Consider the following 19,542-nt stretch of genomic DNA (forward strand, 5'->3'; position numbering starts at 1 on the left):
TTTCCACACTTGATGGCGCTATTGCTGCGTTGTCGCCCACTCCTTAAGCTCAGGAGGAAAGAGATTTGATCTGAGTTTCACAAGCCGGAGCCTGAAATGATACGTTTTCCCCCGTCATGTTAACGTGTCGGGTAAACAGCTTTGATGGCGCTGCAGCCCTCCTACAAAGGGTCAAGCCTCGCCAGGTAACTCTCTCTCTCTTTCATCCCACTCCACCTGTTCTGAGCCGTGCCGCTATGATAAGCCTCAGCTTATATAATGCATTAAATGCCAAGGTAAGAGCCTCGTGAGTCAGGCAGCTCGTAACTTCTCACATAATAACCCTGCATGAAAAAATAAACATTTACAGGCTTTTCACACTTTTATACGATACTCTCGCTGCAGGGAAAATTGCACATAATTCTGTTACACCTCCATCCCTGCCAAGACATCGCTGGCACTCGTCTCTCTTTGCACCTTTGATGGCTTCCATAGAAGTGCAAACAAGGATCCTCCTCTCAGCTGACCTTCAACCTCTTCCGCCTGGACTGCAGGGGGATGGTATGTGAGGAGGGGGGGGCTCAGCAGGGGGAGAGGCTGAGATAAGGATCCAGGCTAAACCTCTAAGAGCCACGCAAGTGCCAAAAGCCTCCAACACGCTGCACAGGCTGTTATTAAGCCCTCGTCACCGGATTGTACGGCCACACTCAGTAGAGATTTGTCCCTTTTTAAAGCAGAACGCAAATAGAAAAACCCATAAGTGCAAAAGCTTAACATCACTTCATAAATGTTTATTATGAATTGAGAACAAACACAGTTTTGACTGTATATATACAGATTTCATTCCAGTAAATAGATAAGAGTCACAGTATGTTAATCCCTAATATAAAAGGGAGCTTGAGCTGGTTTTTGAATGTTTACATCTTAATAGTGGCGTAAAAAAAACAACAAAACAGGAAAACACATCATGCATTTTGAGGTTATTAGCCAGGTCTTTGAAGGTAAAATCATCCTCATCGTCAACATCATCATCCTCATCTTCTCAGCTGTTGACGTGAAAGTGGCCCCTTTAAGACAAAAGTGTGCTTGGCTTACAGAAGTCAAATGAAATCTAATAGGTTTTTATATTTACAAAATATATTTGTCTCAAGTCAGAGAATCTGAGAACTGAGTGACAAAAATAGGTCCAACATTTACAAATTCTTAAGAACACAGCTTTTCTTAATGGCATAGAAGTAAAATTAGTACCATGGCACCGGATAGTTTTAATCCTTCATACTGAGCCCAGATATCCACCGGGGCCGCACTAAATCCCTTTGAATCCTTTGGTTCCAGTCACGTCTGTGCAGTTCAAAGCATATATAACAAAATGAACACGTAACAAAATAGTGATAATCGCCATTTCAATTTGTTAATTTACAGATAGGTATAGAGATCTCTTACGTGGGACAGTGTGGGTGCTTGGTTGGTTTTGTGTATCCTCCTCTCAGTACCAGTGTGTTCTGTGGGAGGTTAGCGGTTCCAGTCTTTGCAGGATGAGGGCGAGAACCATTCAACACAGGTGCATTATTAATAGAGGAGAGTGAGTCTTGTTTTGGAGCAGGAAATCAGGCTGCGTACACAAACATGTTGGCGTGGAACACAGGAGATGAAACATTCAGATCTCTGATGATTCGATCCTCTCTATCCACGGCAAACTGGAGGCAGGTCTTTCTTCTTCTTGCCCGCTCCGCAGCTCTGGCACTTCTCTTTCCAGTGTCCCATTCCTGCTGTCTCCTCTCCCTCCTTCACTTCCCCCTCCTCTCCCTCCCTCACTCCCCCGTCCTCCTCCTCCTCGGTCTCTCCCTGCCCTCAGCTGGTGCAGTTCCCTCTCCAGCACTTCGTTGTGGTGGTACATCTCCAGGTAGCTGGCCTGCAGCTCCTTCTGGTAGCGGATCACCTTCTCCTTCTCCGTCTGCCACGTATGTCTCTCCTCCTCGAACGCCGTGGCCTGGGCCTCGCTCTGGCGACGCTCCAGCAGCAGCTCCGCACGCAGCCGCTCCTCTGTCGGACCCCCGAACCCCCCTGCAATGAAAAAAGTTTGCATAGTTTGACAATCCAGGAGGGCTGTCAGAGAAAAAGAATCATCACAGACGCTGAATCGAGGTTCTGACCTGGTTCCTCATGATTCTGGGTCCAAGCATGTAAACATCATTAATCAATGTAACCCAGTTACTGCACTGATAACCCAGTTAAGACGCCTTCCTTTGACATTACACAGGCAGACCTGGTGTATGTCTATTTTTCTTCTGCCACCGCCCTGATTTGATATATAGGCCAATCATTTCCCCCTACAGACGAGATACTGGTCTCACATACAAATACCCTTCAGTGTATGTAACTGGATATGTAACCGGGTACTTTGAGGGCATCACTAAATTCCATGGATACAAGGATTCTCAGGCACTTGTAGTGTTGCTACTACTTTATTAACACGGTGGCTTGGTTGCAGCTTAAGTAGTTTAAATTACGAGTTACTGTTGTGAGCTACACTGGCCTTAACTCACCTGTTGCTCCAGCTGGAGCGTTCTCTTCATTTACTCTTCCATCATGGATGTTCTGACAGGGCTGTCTGTTACGCCCTGTGCCCTGCAGGACCAACTTCAGCGCATCCATCTGGCTTTCCTTGTTTCTCAGCTCCGTGCGACTCTCCCGGAGATCGGTCTTGAGCTGAAACATCTCACTCAGTTTCTGGGTCACCTCCGCCTGGGAGTCCCTCAGCTGCTGCTTCAACAAGGAGATCTCTCCGGACTTCTGGCAAACCTGAGAGATGCAAGCAGGGGGGGCAAGAGAAACATGAATTATAACAGAATACAGACCCTGCTTCAATCATTCTAAGAGGAAAGCATCTCCTCCATTCACCATACTTATTTCTAAATACATCTCCCTGAGACTGCACCTCCCCCAGGCTTTACCTCCCACTGTGTCTCCTCCAGGGTAGGACTGGTTCGCTTTATCATGGCTCCAGCCTCATGGCTATTTTCCTTTTTCAGGCTGTCAAGTTCATCTTGCAGTCGGTTCTTCTCCTGCTGGACCTTGAATAGCTGCAACTGCAGGGCTCGCTGGGAACGCTGAGCATGCTGGGTAACTTGCCGCAGCTTGGCGGCATACAGCCGTTTCAGTTCCTCCACCTCCTTCTCCCATAAACGCTGTTTGCCCTCAAACACCTGCAGACATACAGTGAGCAGATGGCGGTCAAACTTCAAAAGAGTGGGAAGGAGAGATTGATGGCAAAGAGCTGAACAACACGACTATAATGAGATTCACCTGAGCGACGGCGCCCTCGCTCTCATCCAGGTTCCTCTTCATCTGTTTCAGCTCGTGTTCTTTCTCCACCAGGCGTTCCTCCAGATCCCGTACCTGGAAAAGACAACAGCGTAGAGGTCTCATTGTAAGAGCCAAAGATGAACTAGACTATGAGCTAATTCAGATGACATCATTGCTGTAAATTTCAAGTTTGGATGGCATCATTCCTGTAGCTTTTTGTTTATTGGATGGCATCACTTTTAGTTTGATCATCATCCACTATATCAATCACACTGGCACGTCCATTTTCTCTCCATCCATCCTGGTACTTACCACTTCCTCCACAGACAGGGAGAGTGTCCATTCGTAAGGCGGCGGTGCCTCTCCCCTATATGGAGCCAGATGACAAAGAGTGGCCATGCTCCGGCATGACATGGCCATCTCACCCATTGCCACGCCTCCTGCGCCCACAGCCTTTGGCCCCAGAGAGGTTCGGTCCAGGGAGCCAATGGTATTGATGTGGCCCATCGACGCACTAGGAAAGGAAAAAACCCACAAAGGCCATTATAATCTCATCCATTATCACAACCCACGCAGTCAGCAAGCCAAATAAAATGCTGACGGCGGCACTTCTTTAGAATATAAAGTGCTCGTAGATGTAAGAATCAGGATAATGATGGGACGGACCTGATGTGAGACAGGTGTGGACGGAACGGAGGCCGGTATGGTGGCAAGCTGTTCATGGAGTTATGGCCTGAGTCAGACAGGTTGTCCTCCTCCTGGCTCGTCCCACGCACGGAGGAAACAGCCTGCACAGTGGATAAAGACATTATTATAGTGGCTAAGTAAGAGAGAAACTGTTGTTGTTAAAGCGCCACCATCAGGTCAATTGTTTGTGAGTAGTAAAGTGCACATGTCCACCAAGGTCACTGAGTTTATCACGTATGAGACGCGCTCACTCAACCTTTGCAGCCAATTACAGCTAAAATGTTTCCGACTGAATCAAGACTGAGATGTAATTTGTTTAATTTTCCCTCCGCTGTCCAACAAAGCACTTCCAGTTAAGGAAAGTAGATTAGGAGCAGTCAGCACAATGCAGATTTGCTGTCGGCGGGGTTTTAATGTCCACTTCCACTCCTCCCACAGTGGTTGAGGACAGGGCTTAATAACCCTCCGGAGGGAAGCAGGGTGAGGATTTAGGAGCAAAGAGAGTAGAATTGAGCTATAATGTGAGTATCTGGTTGCAAGCTGGAAGATATGAACTCCTGTTAAGATACCTTGGTGCCACCGGGTGCAGGTCCTCCATGACGGGAGGGTGAGGAGGAGGAGGAGGAGGTGGAGACAGCTTTAGGGACGTGGGCGTAGGCTCTGTGCAGCCCATTGGAAAGGCTGTGATCCACATCCTCCGACTTGGAGGACGGATAGAGGTTTTGCATGGAGCTGAAGTTTTTGGGCGTGACGGGCTTGAAGGCTGAAGACCTCAAACGAGCCTGGAAAAGAAGAACCGAGACTCAACATATGTTCTGGATTTGGCCATTAGCAGAGGATGGAGAGAGAGAGGAGGAGTGGCAGTAGTGGAAAAGAGGCAAGGGATATTAGGAGAGAAAGAGCTGAGTCACAGCCTCGACATCGCCCTACAGAACATCAATCACGATGTTTCCATTGAATCCATAGTGTTGCATCATTCATTCAAGCAAAATAAAGTACGATTTCATTGCGCTAGTTGAGAGGTGTGTTAATTTACGTGGCTAACAGGCTATGGGGGCTGTTGAGACACACGGAGGCTGGAGAGACGTATAACTGTGATAATTAGATCAATCCAGGATCGCCTCTGCAGCCAATCACCGCCTGTGTATTACTTACAAAAGGAACACAATGACCACTGGGAAGTCATTTATTCACCTCTGTTGCAGAACCAGTGAGTCATATCTAAGAGTCTCAACGGAGCCCCAATGTCACATCCAAGACTAATGTTGGGATTATTACAGGGAGGAAGCAATTTAGATCCAATTTAAGATGATCCCACACCTCAGACGCATTTTATCATTGTTAAAACATTGCAAATGGACGCTGTTGGTTCTTTATTCTGTGTGTCTCCTTCTTCACTTACCTTTTCATACTTGCCGCCGATGGGCAGAGAGTTCTTTGTCAAATCTACTTCGGTGCCATTTTTATGGTAGACTTTGGCGAATATGTTGTCCTCCTCACATCCACTGAGAGAGACCAGACCAGATGCGTCGTCCTTCTTGCCGTCTCTGCTCGTGCTTCCTTTAGGCTCCTTTCTGTTGGGATCACATGAGTTTAGCTGCATGTCGCCTTGAGCAAAGCAACATTAGAGACATTGAGGGATACCATGGACCAACCTGGTGATGTTGAGGTAGTTGAGTAGCTCCTTCTGGGTGAAGCCCTTCTTCAGGAGTCCGTTGGTATGCTTAGGCCTGACCTGGGGCATGGCGTGGTTGCCCTTAGTCGGGGACACGTCCGGCCTCTCCACCAGACTGCCTACGCTTCCCATGCCGCAGCGGGACGAGAGGCGCGGGGCGGGAAACTTGTGTTGGAAGTCTTTGCTCGGACCACGGGTCAGAGGGAGAGTCTGGACTGTGGTTGCCATTGGTTACAGGGCTCTGTGGGGAGGTGAGGCGCTCTGAGGTACAAAGGAGGAAAGAAACAGAAAATATAATGTGACATTTGAAGGAAAAAATAAGGATTTCACCTCTTCTCACACTCTACTTGGATATGTCACTAATCGCGCCTGCATCTCCCTCTGTTGGAGCATTTTGTCGTTCACTTACAAGGTCTGTAGATACAAATGCATCCATCATCACTTCAGAAGCTGTATCCCTATTACATTTCCTCTTTAACATCTGTATATTTTAATAGATTGCTGGTGGAAAGAATGTGGTGGAGAGTGTTTGGTGTAAGGAAAATACCCAAGGAAAATAGAATTTACAAGACTTACATTCCATGATTATAGCATAACACAGCTCTATTTGGGCATCTAGAACTTTCATTTAGCTTTTAATGTGGAGCGAATAACTTCTTTTTTTGCGTCATAGGTATTTCCAAATGAGATTCTGTCAGTAGTAGGCGCTGTTTGTTTTGAAAACTTACTGTAGCTTTAAATGCCAGTTTTGTCGAGTTGTTTAGTCAAGTCTTACAATTTGTTTAATTTTCACACTCTCCCCTCTGCATCCACCCACGTCTCCCCTCCCGTCCCTTCTTCTCAGACAACCTCATTAAGGATCACTATTGATTTCACCCTATTGACCCTCTCTCTTCCCGTGCATAAACACCAGCAGCAGCCATAAAACATCCTCCAGACCATAAAGCACACATACACGCCGCAGTCTTTCCGACAATAAACAGGACCCACGGGAGGAAAACATTCTCCTTTAGTGCTCAGCCAGCTTGTGAAGGCTCCCGGTGACCAGGCGGAGTATTAGCGAACACGTTTTCACCTTTTCAGCACATTAACTACTCTTCTACTTTGCTGTTATTTCTTAAATCACGTTTCTTAGATTAATTCCCAAACTTCCAGGCAGCTTCTGCTTCGAATTCATGTTGTTCCACTGTAAGGTTTATTCAAAGGGGCGTTCAGCAGGCTGGGTCATCCATCACACAGAACTTTTCACTGCATTTAGTTTTCTTCTGAGACCATTGTGAAAGCAATTCCTTGTTCGTGCAATCAAGGACATCCGGTATCCAAGACTCGGGGGCCGGTTGCTGAGGGCCAGTAGTTGTGTTGTTAAAAAGGTCCAGCACGGAAAATCACAAATAAGCAAAAGGTTTATGTGCATTTGATTGTTTCTTTAAAAGGTTGTTGTTCAGCAGCCAACTTCTAACAATAGAGTGTCCTTGAATGCACGAACACGCCTTTCCTGCTTCCTCCTGTATCACCAATACTGTAACTTCTGACCCAAATAAAGCAATACAATGTATAATTGGTGCTGCGCAGGAACATCTGACAGGTGCAAGGCTGCATGAGAGGGCGAGCCTCATCTAACTGCAGACACCGGGCCGTCCTGCCATCCTGAGATTCACACACACTCCCTAAAACCAATCTTACTCTGTCACACGCAAATATTTAAGACATTCCCTGTGGTACTCAGGCATCTCTTTCACATTTATCAAGTACTTTGCACTGCTGCCCTACACGGTTGTAACAATTATGTAAATGTTGAAGAGAGAGAGAGAGAGAGAGAGAGCGGTGCAGCAGCAGCTCGGGCCCACTCCACACACGGCTGCGAGCCAGGCCCAGATCAAAGAAGCTTCAGGCTCTCATGTTTATATTCATGAGCTTCTCTTTCCCCCAATATAAAACTTTCCACTAAAGCGTCTTGGCTACTAAAGGTCCCAGTATACTTCATTAGATGTAGAGCTTAAAGGGTATAAAGGCATTTTGCAAGGCTGATTCAGGCTGTTTTAGTGGTTTTTAGTGCAGGGTCCCCCCCACCCCCCAGCTACACCTTTATGAGTATGCATAGAAGTTAAGCAGAAATGAGCTTGGTGAGAAATCTCCAGGATGTTCTGGGTCAATGATCTGGACCTCTGCAGAGCCACATGGAGGAATGAAGGTGATTAGTTCTCACCAGCCAAGAAAAGAATGAAAGCCAAGTCTGTCAAAGTGGTAAAAGGCCATTGTGACCATTCTGCGCCCCCTACTGGCACAGAGTGACAAAAGAAGTTCTTAAAGGAGCCATGTTTTGCTCCATTTAAGCATACTAGTATAGCTCCCTTTGGTCTGTCAATAATGGCAGTAAGGGTAATTTGTCGAGTGTGACCTGATCCGGTCTGATTTTCTAGTATGACTGGGTCCTGGGTGACATACAGATGATGGATATGACTCAGCGTGGGTCATGGCAAAGTGTGTGTGTGTGTGTGTGTGTCTCATGCCATATGAATAAACCATGAGTGCAAATCATAATGGAGAGGGGCCAAGGTCTGACACAGTATTTTTAGGTGCAGGGTTTGACTCCATTTGTCTTGTCTCTGCCAAAGATACAGGGGGCCTCAAATCAATGCTGTACGGGAAGCTGGGGGGAGTTAAGGTGAAGGGGGCGTAGGGAGATGGGGGTGGCGAAGCAATTTCTTCTGGGTGGGGAGGTGAAGGTAAAAACCCTTTTAGACTGCGACCACAAATCTTAGAGGACTGAAGAAATCTTGCATCCAGTTGTTTCCTATAATTGCCTCCTAGTTTATGGGCCTGAATAAGCCGGGAGACACAGAGATTTACAGCCCCAGCCATGACTCGCCGAGGGGCCCTGAAACACTGCACACCTCTTTAAATCACACACACACGTACACACACACGCATGCCATCAAAGCAGCTCCTTCCAGCCTTAAATGTTATTTGGTGTAATTGAAACGTGCTCTGTTCTTGATTTATCCGTCTTTCAAAGCACTGATGAGCTTTTTCAAACGTAAAACTATGATCAAGCATAAAAATGTGGTTACCATTAATGTGGCAAAGTGCTGTGCTGGCTCTTTAATCCTCATAATACGTTTTTACCCTATATATATCTATATAGTGAATACAGAATACCTGTCATGTAAAACTTGAATTTAAACAGAAATGATCAGTCTGAATCCCCGGCGTTCACAATGCTCACAAATGAGGTTGATTGACTGAATAAATCTGCTAAGCCGCCTTGTCAGCAGACTTTTCTCCCCATTTGACAGTCACTGAAGCGAGACGGTGCCAGCTGAACGGCGCCGAGCTTTGGCATTATTAGTTCAGGGCATTGAACATAAAAATAGAGTGAGTGGGACACTGACGACTGATGGAAATCTGCCTCAGACTTCTTCTAATGTGCTTTTGTGCCGTTTGCTTGAGGAAAATTGAAGCGTTTCTGTCCCATCTGAGTCGGTGCAGTGTGCATCACATCTCGTGTTACTGTGACTCATGTTATTGTGAAGTCCTGCTGAGTATTTATAGCTAAACATGCATGAACTTCAGCTCAGGTTTATGCATCAAAGCATATCTCAGAAATTCCTCTTCTGCTCATTTAGAAAACATACGCCTCCCCTGAAACTGTTTTCAGGGGAGGTTGTGTTCAGACTGACTCCACAGATGCCCCCTCCTTACAAATACAGTCCTCAGGCCTCCTGCGGGGAAAACAAAGCCTTCCTTGGAACTCTTGCACATAGAGATGGGACATTTCAACTATTCAGACACAAGCAGGTCACGGCTGTATGAGCGACCCAGACCGAGGATACGAGAGAAGGAAGCTACATTCCAAACATGCTTTTCACAATGCAAGCTTGGGCTCGTCCATTTTCTGACACACACTCCCACAGGTGCACACACACACGTTATGTGTGTGCAGGTCAAGCAACAAAGAAAGCAAAAAAAACCCCAAAGCCTGTTCACAGCTTGCAGTAAACGGGCCCATCAAAGTTTATTTACCTTTGTGGGGCCACTTTGCAGGTTCCATCTAAACCTCCCACACGTTATGTAAGCTCCATCAAAGCTGCACTGATCTCACAGCAGATACTGTACTCCTGTAAAACACAGTAGCTATGACTCAACTGACCACAAGCCTTATTTAATACACTTCAAAGAGAGCTACAGTAGTATATTTCATGCCCTGACAGTTCTATCACACAGAAACACAAACTAACAGCAGGCGCACGCTGAAGAAAACCAGCGGCGGAATCCGGACCCGGACTCTCACGGACCTTTGCTGCGTGAACCTTGCAGGTTGGAAACAAGTGATGTCACTGCAGGCCACTTAGTATCAATTATGTTGTTAAAATCCTCCTAACAAATGGTCCAGACGCCCCTGAGGACAGTTAATAGCGTAACAACGATTGGACAAATGCTGTAGTGCCCCCCTCAGGTCGATCCAAACACCTTTATGAAGCAAAGGAGAACACCACTGTCTGGTTGACTATAACGTGAGAGCGTGTAAAGACTGGAGGGGTGGGGGGGAGTGGAGCGGGACATCAGTGGAGTGCACAGCAGCAGCCTCTAATTGTTAGCAGGTTATTCATTATGGATGAGAGACACTCAGCCAGGCAGACCTCGTTCCCCTCCGAGGAGCCTCGGGCCACTCAGAGGAAGCAAGAGACTGAAAAGAAGGGACGCTCCTCCTCCATCTGTGTGTGTGTGTGTGTGTGTGTGTGTGTGTGTGTGTGTGTGTGTGTGCGCGTGCGTGTGTGTGTGTGTGTGAAGGCAGTTGCTTCTCATGTACCATCATGCATGTGTGAAATCGAACAAGACAAGATACACGGAGACATGAAATTTTTGGTAAGAACCGCAAAACCGCCTCAAGGTGTTTTCTATCGCTTGACTATTGAATGACAGAATAGAAAGAAAGCCAGAGGTTCATTTCATGACACACTCAGGGTGAAGGACGCCTTATGTGAAGCAGACATAACTCACAAGCAGTTAAACGTGCGGGTGCTCCAGCTGAAAGGCCAGTGTTTATTCCCACACTGTGTCTATTGATGACTATACTGCCCCCGTCCTCACATGGGGTCAGTGGGTCATATTTGGTCAGACTTGTAGATACAGGCCTCTATTGAGAACCACCGCTTCTTTGCCGACTTTTCCAAGCTGGCGTCAGAGTTTTTATTGAGGGAGAACTGCAGCATTGTGTGAAGCCATGAAACACCGGATGGTTACGACTCAAATATCAATCCAAGTGCAACGCCGATGACATTCTGAGGAGCACAGAAGAAGCATTTTAAAACTACTCAATATTCTGTATTTTCCAATATTTATAACTTTGCAATGTGGGACAGCTCAGACTGAGACAGATCTAGTTCAAGGTAATTGTTCTTTTAAACACCACAATACCTTTATATGTGTTTATTAATGAGTTCAGTGAGTTCAATCTTTCATTTCACAAGTTTTGTAATTCTCAGGCCCAAACAATTCTTCTTTTTAATTAAATTGATTAAACAAAGACCCTAAATAGATAAAGCCATTGTGAGGGACGAATAACAACTACAGCAGCGTTGAAAAAGTCAAATATTCAGTGTTGAACTTGATGCTGCAGGACATTGACAGCTCAGACGCAGTATGTCCTCATTTATGGAGCGTTTGTGTGCTTTTACAATGAATTCATGTTTACCAATCGCCAACAAAGTCACTAAAGTCTCACCAAACTTGTGTACAGTCTCTTGCGTTTCTACAAAAGCCTACACTTTAAATGGAAACTGGAAACTGACGGGGAGCTTAAGGGGAGGATTTGACTGGGGAACAAACGCCACCACAGCAGATCAGTTTCCCCTCAGAAAATCACTCCACTAAATCAACCATCAAGACGTCCACTGACAGGGACCAGCTGATGTGGGTTTCCTCACCACCGTGCCATGCATTTGCATCTGTTAAACCTATCGATGGCGGTCTGCACAGTGTGTGCTGGCCCTTCGTCGTCGCCCCCGTCGCTGCTGACTGGACAGTATTGTATTCCTGCGCAGAATTCAATTACTGCCTCTGACTACAGTAACGACGCTGAGGTTACGCGGGGTGAATGGCTGCGCTGGTGTTTCATGAGACCTCATTGATTTGGATCTGGATGATGTTACATAAGCTTGTTTCGGGGTGAGAAGACAGCACCCGTGGGAGTCTGTGCACAGGAGAGCCTCCCGCCTCCAAAAATGACATTACGCTCCAATTTGTAATGTGAAATGAAATGCGTTATCTATAGCATCTTTTACTTTTTAGAGGATGCAATTTCAGCCTTTGTGTGTGTGTGACGAGTAGAGAGAGAGAGAGAGAGAGAGAGAGAGAGAGAGAGAGAGAGAGAGAGAGAGAGAGAGAGAGAGAGATGATCGATTCTGTGCAAAATAAGTATTGATACTGTTTTAAACTTTCTGTATCATTACTTTTCCATACGTTGATACTTTTACTTTTGACGGTCCTGGTGTATCATGAATATCCGTCCCAGGGGAGCAGATGGGAGGAGCTGCTGGCAGGTTTGTGCATGGGGCACATTCAGCACATTCAGTATGAATAAACAGACAGGGGGAATATTTCTCCCATGATTCACTGAGGACGATGACAAATGTGAACTATCTTCTCACGCAATCCTGCAGGAATTTGAGAAAGTGCAAACAACATAATGGCAGGTTATTCATTTCACCTAATCTCCAATGCAGTTGAAGTTCACTGCTTGGTTTCTGTGCTCTGTGTGAGCGAGTGAGCAAGCGAGCGAGGGAGGGAGCGTTTGACAACTGTTGTTATCTGCAGGCAGAGCAGAGGTTAAAGGAAAAGAGTGGAGTGAGAGAGAGAGAGAGAGCGATACGAGGACATACATTCCTTACATTTCTCTCTGGGTAATTATTAATGTGCCTTCACATCACCGGCGCAGCTCGGATACGGGTGATGGCGAGGGCACCTTTATTCTTCCACATCTGTGCTGCAGACCACAAACAGCACCCAGTTACTATTCCAGAAAACCCCCTCACTCCTCTCCTGCAGTCACAGAGCCTATAAGCAGAGGCAAGTCGCTTCCCAAGAGAACCTGTAACATCAGACGCTTAATGACTGAGTGGGAGTCACAGGGTGTTAAATTGAGCCGTTAAAGACATAAGCCTGAGCGAGCCAGTGAGCATATTATTAAGTTCATTAGAGAGAAAGTAGAGCCAATATGAGCGGAGGTTCTCGCTCCCGCTCTGCTAAAAGCCTCCTTTGTTTCCTGCAGCGGTTCACGCAGGAGTCACCACTCTGTGATTACAGCGATAGAAAGTGAACGGTTCCCACACGGACACACACCTGCGCCACACTCGACCCGAGGCCACACACACATTTCCCTGTTTGTGTGTGTGTGTGTGTGTGTGTGGGTGGGTCGTCACACAGGTCCGGCCTGACCCAGACTGAACCGCTCAGCACTGTAACAGCAGCCTGAGAGTGTCGGGTAGTAAACACCGATGCTGACGTTCACTTTGCAGAATCAGGGAATCAGCACTTTTGGCTCCTGTGGAGTTTCTCTGTAAATAATGCAAGTGTTTGCTGAGAAACAGCAGTGTGAACCTGCACACAGCAGCTTGTTGTGCCCGCATGGGTTTGCGGTGAGCTCATAATGATGACAGAAAACTGCACAAAGAGCAAAACAACATGACAGAGATAAGGAGGAGCGCTTCAGACTGTGCAGCTGTGTCTGGACACAATACAACCTTTAAGAACATAGTTAGCCCCGCCGGAATCTGGTCACCGTGCGTATAAACAACAGTGAGCCGGAGAGTCGTCCTTCAGGGAGTTACAGGGACGCAAATAGATCAACGGGCCGGCGACCGTCCACAAAAGCAAATAACACAAACGAGTAATGGAGAGAGGATGGAGTGAGGACGTCAGGTTGCAGCTCAGTGGAGCAGAAAAACCTGCAAACTGTTCAGGCACCACGTGGCTCCGTTTGGGAATAATTAACGGTAGTCGTTAATTAGCGCTTTTTGTTTCTTGTGGGAAGTGAATGGAGGCTCAGGCTGCTGCCAAGTATGACGTCATCCGTCCGGGGAGGAGAGATTTAGCTCCCGAGTTGACTCATTCCCATTCATCTCTATTGCAGACTGGCATTCCTGGTGAGATAAGTAATTAACCAACATCTCCTCTCTGCTCCTCTCAGCAGATCTGTGACGACTCTGCCTTAAATCACCACCAAGGATTCAAACTACCAATGCGCCGGCGTGTAAATAAATCAAACCTCCATTTCTGAATCTCAGGCATGTGGACGTGAGCTCGTTTTATTCTACAGGTTGGACGAGTCGCTCCTTTGATCTGGAGAGCAGCTGCTGATGCTGGACAGCTCAAGTGTAACAAATGTTGTAGAAAAAGCTTTGAAAAGTTCAACACAGCCTCTAAGGAAACACTTGATTGAGATAAATTCAGTGAGTTTACCTGGTTAGTTCACTCCTCTGCTCCTGATCTCGTGCTCTCTCTCTCTCCCTCTCTCTCTCTCTTTTATGTCTCATGCGCGCGCTACTGATTATCTTGCCACATGACTTCCTGTTTTGTTGTGATGGCAGTGAGGAGGTGTGGATGGGAGGGGAGCTGCCCTAACCGCTGCCCTTCAGGCCGCCACAGGATGACATCATACTGGACCAAACACACGCCTGAGGTGTTTTTTTTAATTTGCGTGCATGAGAATCACACCAAAGGCTCTGTAGGAAACAAAAAGCGACAATTGTTTGAAGGTTGTAGTTTGTCATCCAGCCTAAACTCTCCTCCTCCTCCTCCTCCTCCTTCCCCCCTCCTGCTCATCTCTTTGTGTACATTCATAAGGAGCCATCTTCTGGGACGCTGTGGTCGGACTCGTTCTCCCAGTTCCGCAGACAAAAGCCCCGAACGTGAATGATATCCGAAGCGGTCAATCAGGACCTGCCGTTGATATTCCAACGTGTCTTGTTTGTGTGTGGATTATAACACAATAACACAAAACCGAGAGAGGAGACAAAGACGGACGAGCAAAGGAAACAATAATTGAGCCCGGAGAAACAACGACATGGAAAAGGAGAGAGTGTGTGTGTGTGGGGGTTGACTTGGCATGGACAGAGTGGACAAAGGCCTGAGTCTCCCTCAACCGGGGCAGGAGTGACTGGACGGGTTGGCCTTCATATCGGGTTACATAACTCAAACTGGAGATGCGTACATGTGAGGAGCCAGAAGAGAGAGGACATTGTTCTCCGCTCCTCAGCCAGGAGAGAGTGACTGACTCCTTTCTTCTTTCTTCGCTCCCAGCATGTGATGCAGGGCCTGGCGAGCTGATTCGGGCGCTCGGGAGAGGGAGGTGAAGGAAGGTGAAGGGAGGTGTCCGCTGGCACCAATGGGTGGGCACACAGGAATCCCAACTAATAAAGGAACTTGCCAACTAGAGATGAAGCACACACACAGAGCCCAGAGTTCAGAGATTGGCGCTTTATTAAAGGAATTCCAAAGAAAGGACGAGATTTCAGAGTTTCGTGGCGCCCTTTGGCCTGCTGAGTGGAATCTGGAAGAATCGTCTGTAAAGCGATAAGAGGGGAAAACCCCAACAAAGCTGCACATTCACACAGGTGCTGCTGCTCCCCTGTCATTACACCCCGGCCCCACAGGCACAGCCAGGCTCAGGATTCCACAGATTCTCAGTTGTAAGTCCCAGCTGGTCAACAGAGAAGCTCCAGTCACAAAGCTTAGGGGACACTGAGGTGAAGATGGCGCATGTGTGTGTGTGTGTGTGCTGTTAACTGCACATGAGCCAGGGTGTGTTTGAGACGCGCAGACGGAGAGATGAAGCAGCGTGACGAGTCGGGGCCCGCTCACAGTCAGAGTACCTGTCTGACACACCGACCAGACCAGACTGCAATCTGGACCAGACTCATTTCCTCTGTCTAAGCTGCGCTGGACAATAATGCCACAGGAAGCAGCGATGGGGGGGGACGTAGCCAGACAACCGCCCTCCCACCTGAGCTCAGTAAAGAAAGTATATTGTGTGACTGAGTCTTGTATCTTCACCAAAATCAGCTCTAAATTCTCTGCACCTCGAAGCAAAGCGGCGCCGTGACCTCAGAGAGACACGAGTGGGTCGCAGCGGCTAAATATAACCTTTCAAATCCACAGTATTGATTTTGTGTAAGAACAACAGGATGTGACGCTGTTGAGCAGAAGAAGTGGCTGCTGCTGCTGCTGCACGCATTGATATAAATAAACAATACCCACTCGCAGAGGAGGACTTGGACTTTTGGACCTTTCGTTCCGCACATGGCTATAAACCTCTCCAGACTAAATAGAGAGGAGATAAGGGCCCGGCCGCTCGGGAGTGCGTGGACTCCATCTCGACGCACGCATATCCATGGCTGCTGATATCTATAGAAGGCAGATGAAGGGTGGGCGCTCCACACGGGGGGAGATAAGCCCCGATCGATACAAACACGAGGGAAGCGATAAGGCCGAGGCGGGTTTGACTCACGCAGATTCAGGCCCACATTCATTATCGGCACAATAGCCTGGGGATAAGACGCCGCGCAGAGTTAGCGTCTATTTCTGTCTGAGCGTGTGACATTTAGGGACAAAGAGCACAGCAGGGAGTCCTCAGTCCCCTCTCAGACCTTTACACCCTGAAGGTCACGGGAGGTCCTACGAGGTTTGAACCCATTGTTCAACAAGTCAGGTGGCTGCTCGACAGAGTGCAAGGAGGAATATGAGGGATAGATTTGTTGTTGGCCTGATCGGAGTCCACTGAGGCATTCCATTTAACTTTAACGCCAAAAATGTCAAAGGTTGAGTTGTGTATGTCTATGGTGTCTGTTTCTTTCCACTCTGTCGAGAAGAGACAAAAAGCTTGGACGATCAATCTCCAGCTATGAGGAAACACCTGTCAGAGAGACCTAATGATTAACTCGGGCGTGTTCTCAGCTGCAGGAGCATTACTCAGCTGAAGCTCATGACCCTGAATTAAGTCTAAATAAATCAATGTTTTACACAGAGGCTGATTAAATTTGAGATGTTGGGAGGAGAACTGCCTGCTATGTGAGCTGCTGCAGACACACCCTTCCATTAGGTTCTATTGACGACTAGAAGGCCAGAAGTGTCTAAGGTTCCTCTCTGTATCTTGTCCAACCTGCCCACCAAGTCTCACTGAAATCCGTCAATACCGCTTTGAGAGTCTTAGGTCTAAGTTTGGGTAGTAAAAGTATTAAACAGCAGCAGAGCTCAGCCAGTCGAGTCCCAGTGTGAGTGTATGAACCGGGCCAGGCTTTAATCGCAGAGACAGACGGCCCAGTGAGTGGATCAAGGCAGGAGGAGGCATAAGAGGGGGGTGAGGAAGGAGTGAAAGCTCAGGATGTAATCCCAAAGAGAGCACGACACAAACCCGTCTACCCCTCTGAGCCATTGGGTCAAGCTGAGGGGCAGAGAAAGGATGGAGTGATAGAAGTACAAACGGAGAGAGAAGATGAGGAGGAAAATCAGAGGAGGAGGAGATGAGAGAGAGCAGAGCCATGGAGCGGAAGAGAGGCTGATGAGGGTTTGATTAGCTGAGCGGCCTGAAGCCTCAAACACCGTGACCACCGTGACCAGGCAGCCTCTCCTCCCTGTTACACCATCTGCTACACTGTTGTATGCGTGTCACTCACACACACACACACACATGCTGCAGGAAAACAGCATTGCATTACTTTGGAGATCCAAGTAGTCGAGTCCAGTTCATCTGTGTGGCTGATCACACAATGTACAATGACCTCACACAGCTCCACAGGCCCACGCCTCCCTGAGCCACCCTGAGCCCTCACACCAGACCAGGAACAAGACCCTAAGAACGCCTCCGATCCAGTTCTGACGTCGTCTCCATTCGATCAGGACGGAGACGTGGGATAGAAAGCGGCGAGTTAGTATCCATCTCCACTTTTTATGACTCTACTGAGCTACACGGAGCAAATGGCCGGCAGACATCTGACGGTCAGCGAGAACGCTGTTTCATCAGCTGCTGCTGCTTTGAGGAGATGTATACCAGCTTACCACACACACACACACACACACACGCACAGGGGAGTGTCACACCCTTGGGAGCTCAAACAGCTGAATGAAGACGTCTCATCAGCTGTCTGTCTCATTCTGCTGAGGAGGGACATGCTGTGCTAATAGGCTGCTGGAGCCTCACTTCTGATCCCTGCGCATCGAAAACAACATGATGGAGACACATTTATCAGTAAATCTAACAGTTTGTTCTTGCAAAAATGCAATTTAGGCTACAAACATTCAGTTGATATCTTGTTTTGAATGTTTTTCTTAATTGTTGTTGTGACTTTGCTGTAGTTTGTGCTGTGACCTCTCAGTCACCTCTGTGTCACACTCAACATTAAGAAGGAGAAATGGTTAGAAATGCATTTTTGTAGGCTGAGTTCAACCTCACACTATACTTAGACTCTGTGTTAGTCTCTGTGATTACTGCTGAACCTGTCAATCATACACACACTCTCTCACACACACACTCACACACACATTCCATCAGTGTAGAATTCCACAATCTCCTTCCCTGAATGAGCCTATAATCCGTTCCGTCACTACAGGAATGTTGGGCCCTGTTGTCCGTTTGTATTGTCGTGCTTATTGTCCTCCACTTGCGTCAGCGTGCACTTGTAACCGTCCGACTCAGAGGAGCCGTCACCGCGTCGCTACAGGTCAGAGGTCACCTGTGGCCTCTGGTCTCCACGGCTACAGCCTGGCAGTCCCCAAGACTGAGCTGGTGTCCCGCCTCCCCCCTGCACCCACCCACAACTACCCACACATGCAGCAACACACACACACTTGCACACACACACACACACACACACACACACACACACACACACACACACACACACACACACACACACACACACACACACACACCTTTTGTCCCCGACCTCCTTTGGCATCGAGGAGGCACCCTGGAGTGTGAGCTTCAATCCAAACAGCCATAATCATGAGAGACACACACTTTTCAATATACTGCAGTGGGGGGGGAGAGAGAGAGAGAGAGAGAGAGAGAGAGAGAGAGAGAGAGAGAGAGAGAGAGAGAGAGAGAGAGAGAGAGAGAGAGAACTGACAAAATTGCATGGTTGATTAGGCAATTTCTTTCTCTCTCTCTCTCTCTCACACACACACACACACAGACACACACATGCACACGCACACACACTTGCAAATGCCAGGACACATGAAACAAACGGTAATGCACAAACCTCAGTCGGACACACACGGACTCTTCGCTTCATCTGCACCATCAACTTTAACTACAAGTTCGTCTCTCCTATTCGCGTTTAAACCTCAGAAAGTTCGCAACATGCTTCTTCTCTTCTCACAACAACAAACTGAGCAGATCAGATCCGATCGGGGAAAGACTCGCGTGTAATCCGGCTCTCACCGTATCGTGAGTCCTCCTGGTCATGATCTCAGCCTGGTGGTCTGCTGCGGTTCAAGTCTCGGTGGTCTCGCTGGTTAAAGTCGATGATGAGGCGGATGATGGCGTGTGAGTGTGTGTGGCTCCGCGGACCTGTTTGCAGACTGTGACTGACTGGCCCCCTTCGCTCTGCTTTGCTTTCCCTCTCACACATTTGAACAAGCGCAGACCGAGAGGGGGCAGGCAGGGGCGGGGGAGACATGTGAGGCGGTGGGACATGAGCCCGTCTCTCCCTCACGCCGTGCAGGAGCGGCCTCTAGCGGCGAGACTGTAGACGTGCACGATGGACGCTTCATTAGCTTGGCTGTTTTTCATTTTGAAAGTTGATTTTGTGTCAAATTCATGTGTTTATTGAATATAACAATGTTGGTTGATTTAGTAAATTAGCAAAAGCGATTAAAAAAATGAAATAAAGTAA

At 47.7% G+C, this 19,542-nt stretch overlaps 1 protein-coding gene across 2 annotated transcripts; it reads right to left on the minus strand.

The window, feature by feature from the left end:
- Window positions 1-749: 749 nt before the first annotated feature.
- Window positions 750-19,283, minus strand: n4bp3 (NEDD4 binding protein 3). 2 transcript variants are annotated; one of them, XM_076162703.1, is made up of 10 exons: window positions 19,089-19,283; window positions 5,628-5,908; window positions 5,375-5,546; window positions 4,542-4,754; window positions 3,952-4,073; window positions 3,598-3,799; window positions 3,286-3,378; window positions 2,934-3,185; window positions 2,526-2,781; window positions 750-2,043 (listed from the first exon to the last, which is right to left on the minus strand). In XM_076162703.1, exons 2-10 carry the CDS (start codon window positions 5,873-5,875, stop codon window positions 1,637-1,639), a joined length of 1,965 nt encoding a protein of 654 aa, XP_076018818.1. In that variant the 5' UTR covers window positions 5,876-5,908; window positions 19,089-19,283; the 3' UTR covers window positions 750-1,636. The 2 variants fall into 2 exon arrangements, with proteins under 2 accessions (XP_076018818.1, XP_076018819.1); XM_076162704.1 differs by lacking the exon at window positions 19,089-19,283 and adding an exon at window positions 14,108-14,207.
- Window positions 19,284-19,542: the final 259 nt, after the last annotated feature.

The sequence above is a fragment of the Genypterus blacodes genome, unplaced genomic scaffold, assembly GCF_046128005.1.
Source record: "Genypterus blacodes isolate CSIRO-AG114 ecotype Tasmania unplaced genomic scaffold, CSIRO-AGI_Gbla_v1 ptg000128l_1, whole genome shotgun sequence".
NCBI lineage: Eukaryota > Metazoa > Chordata > Actinopteri > Ophidiiformes > Ophidiidae > Genypterus > Genypterus blacodes.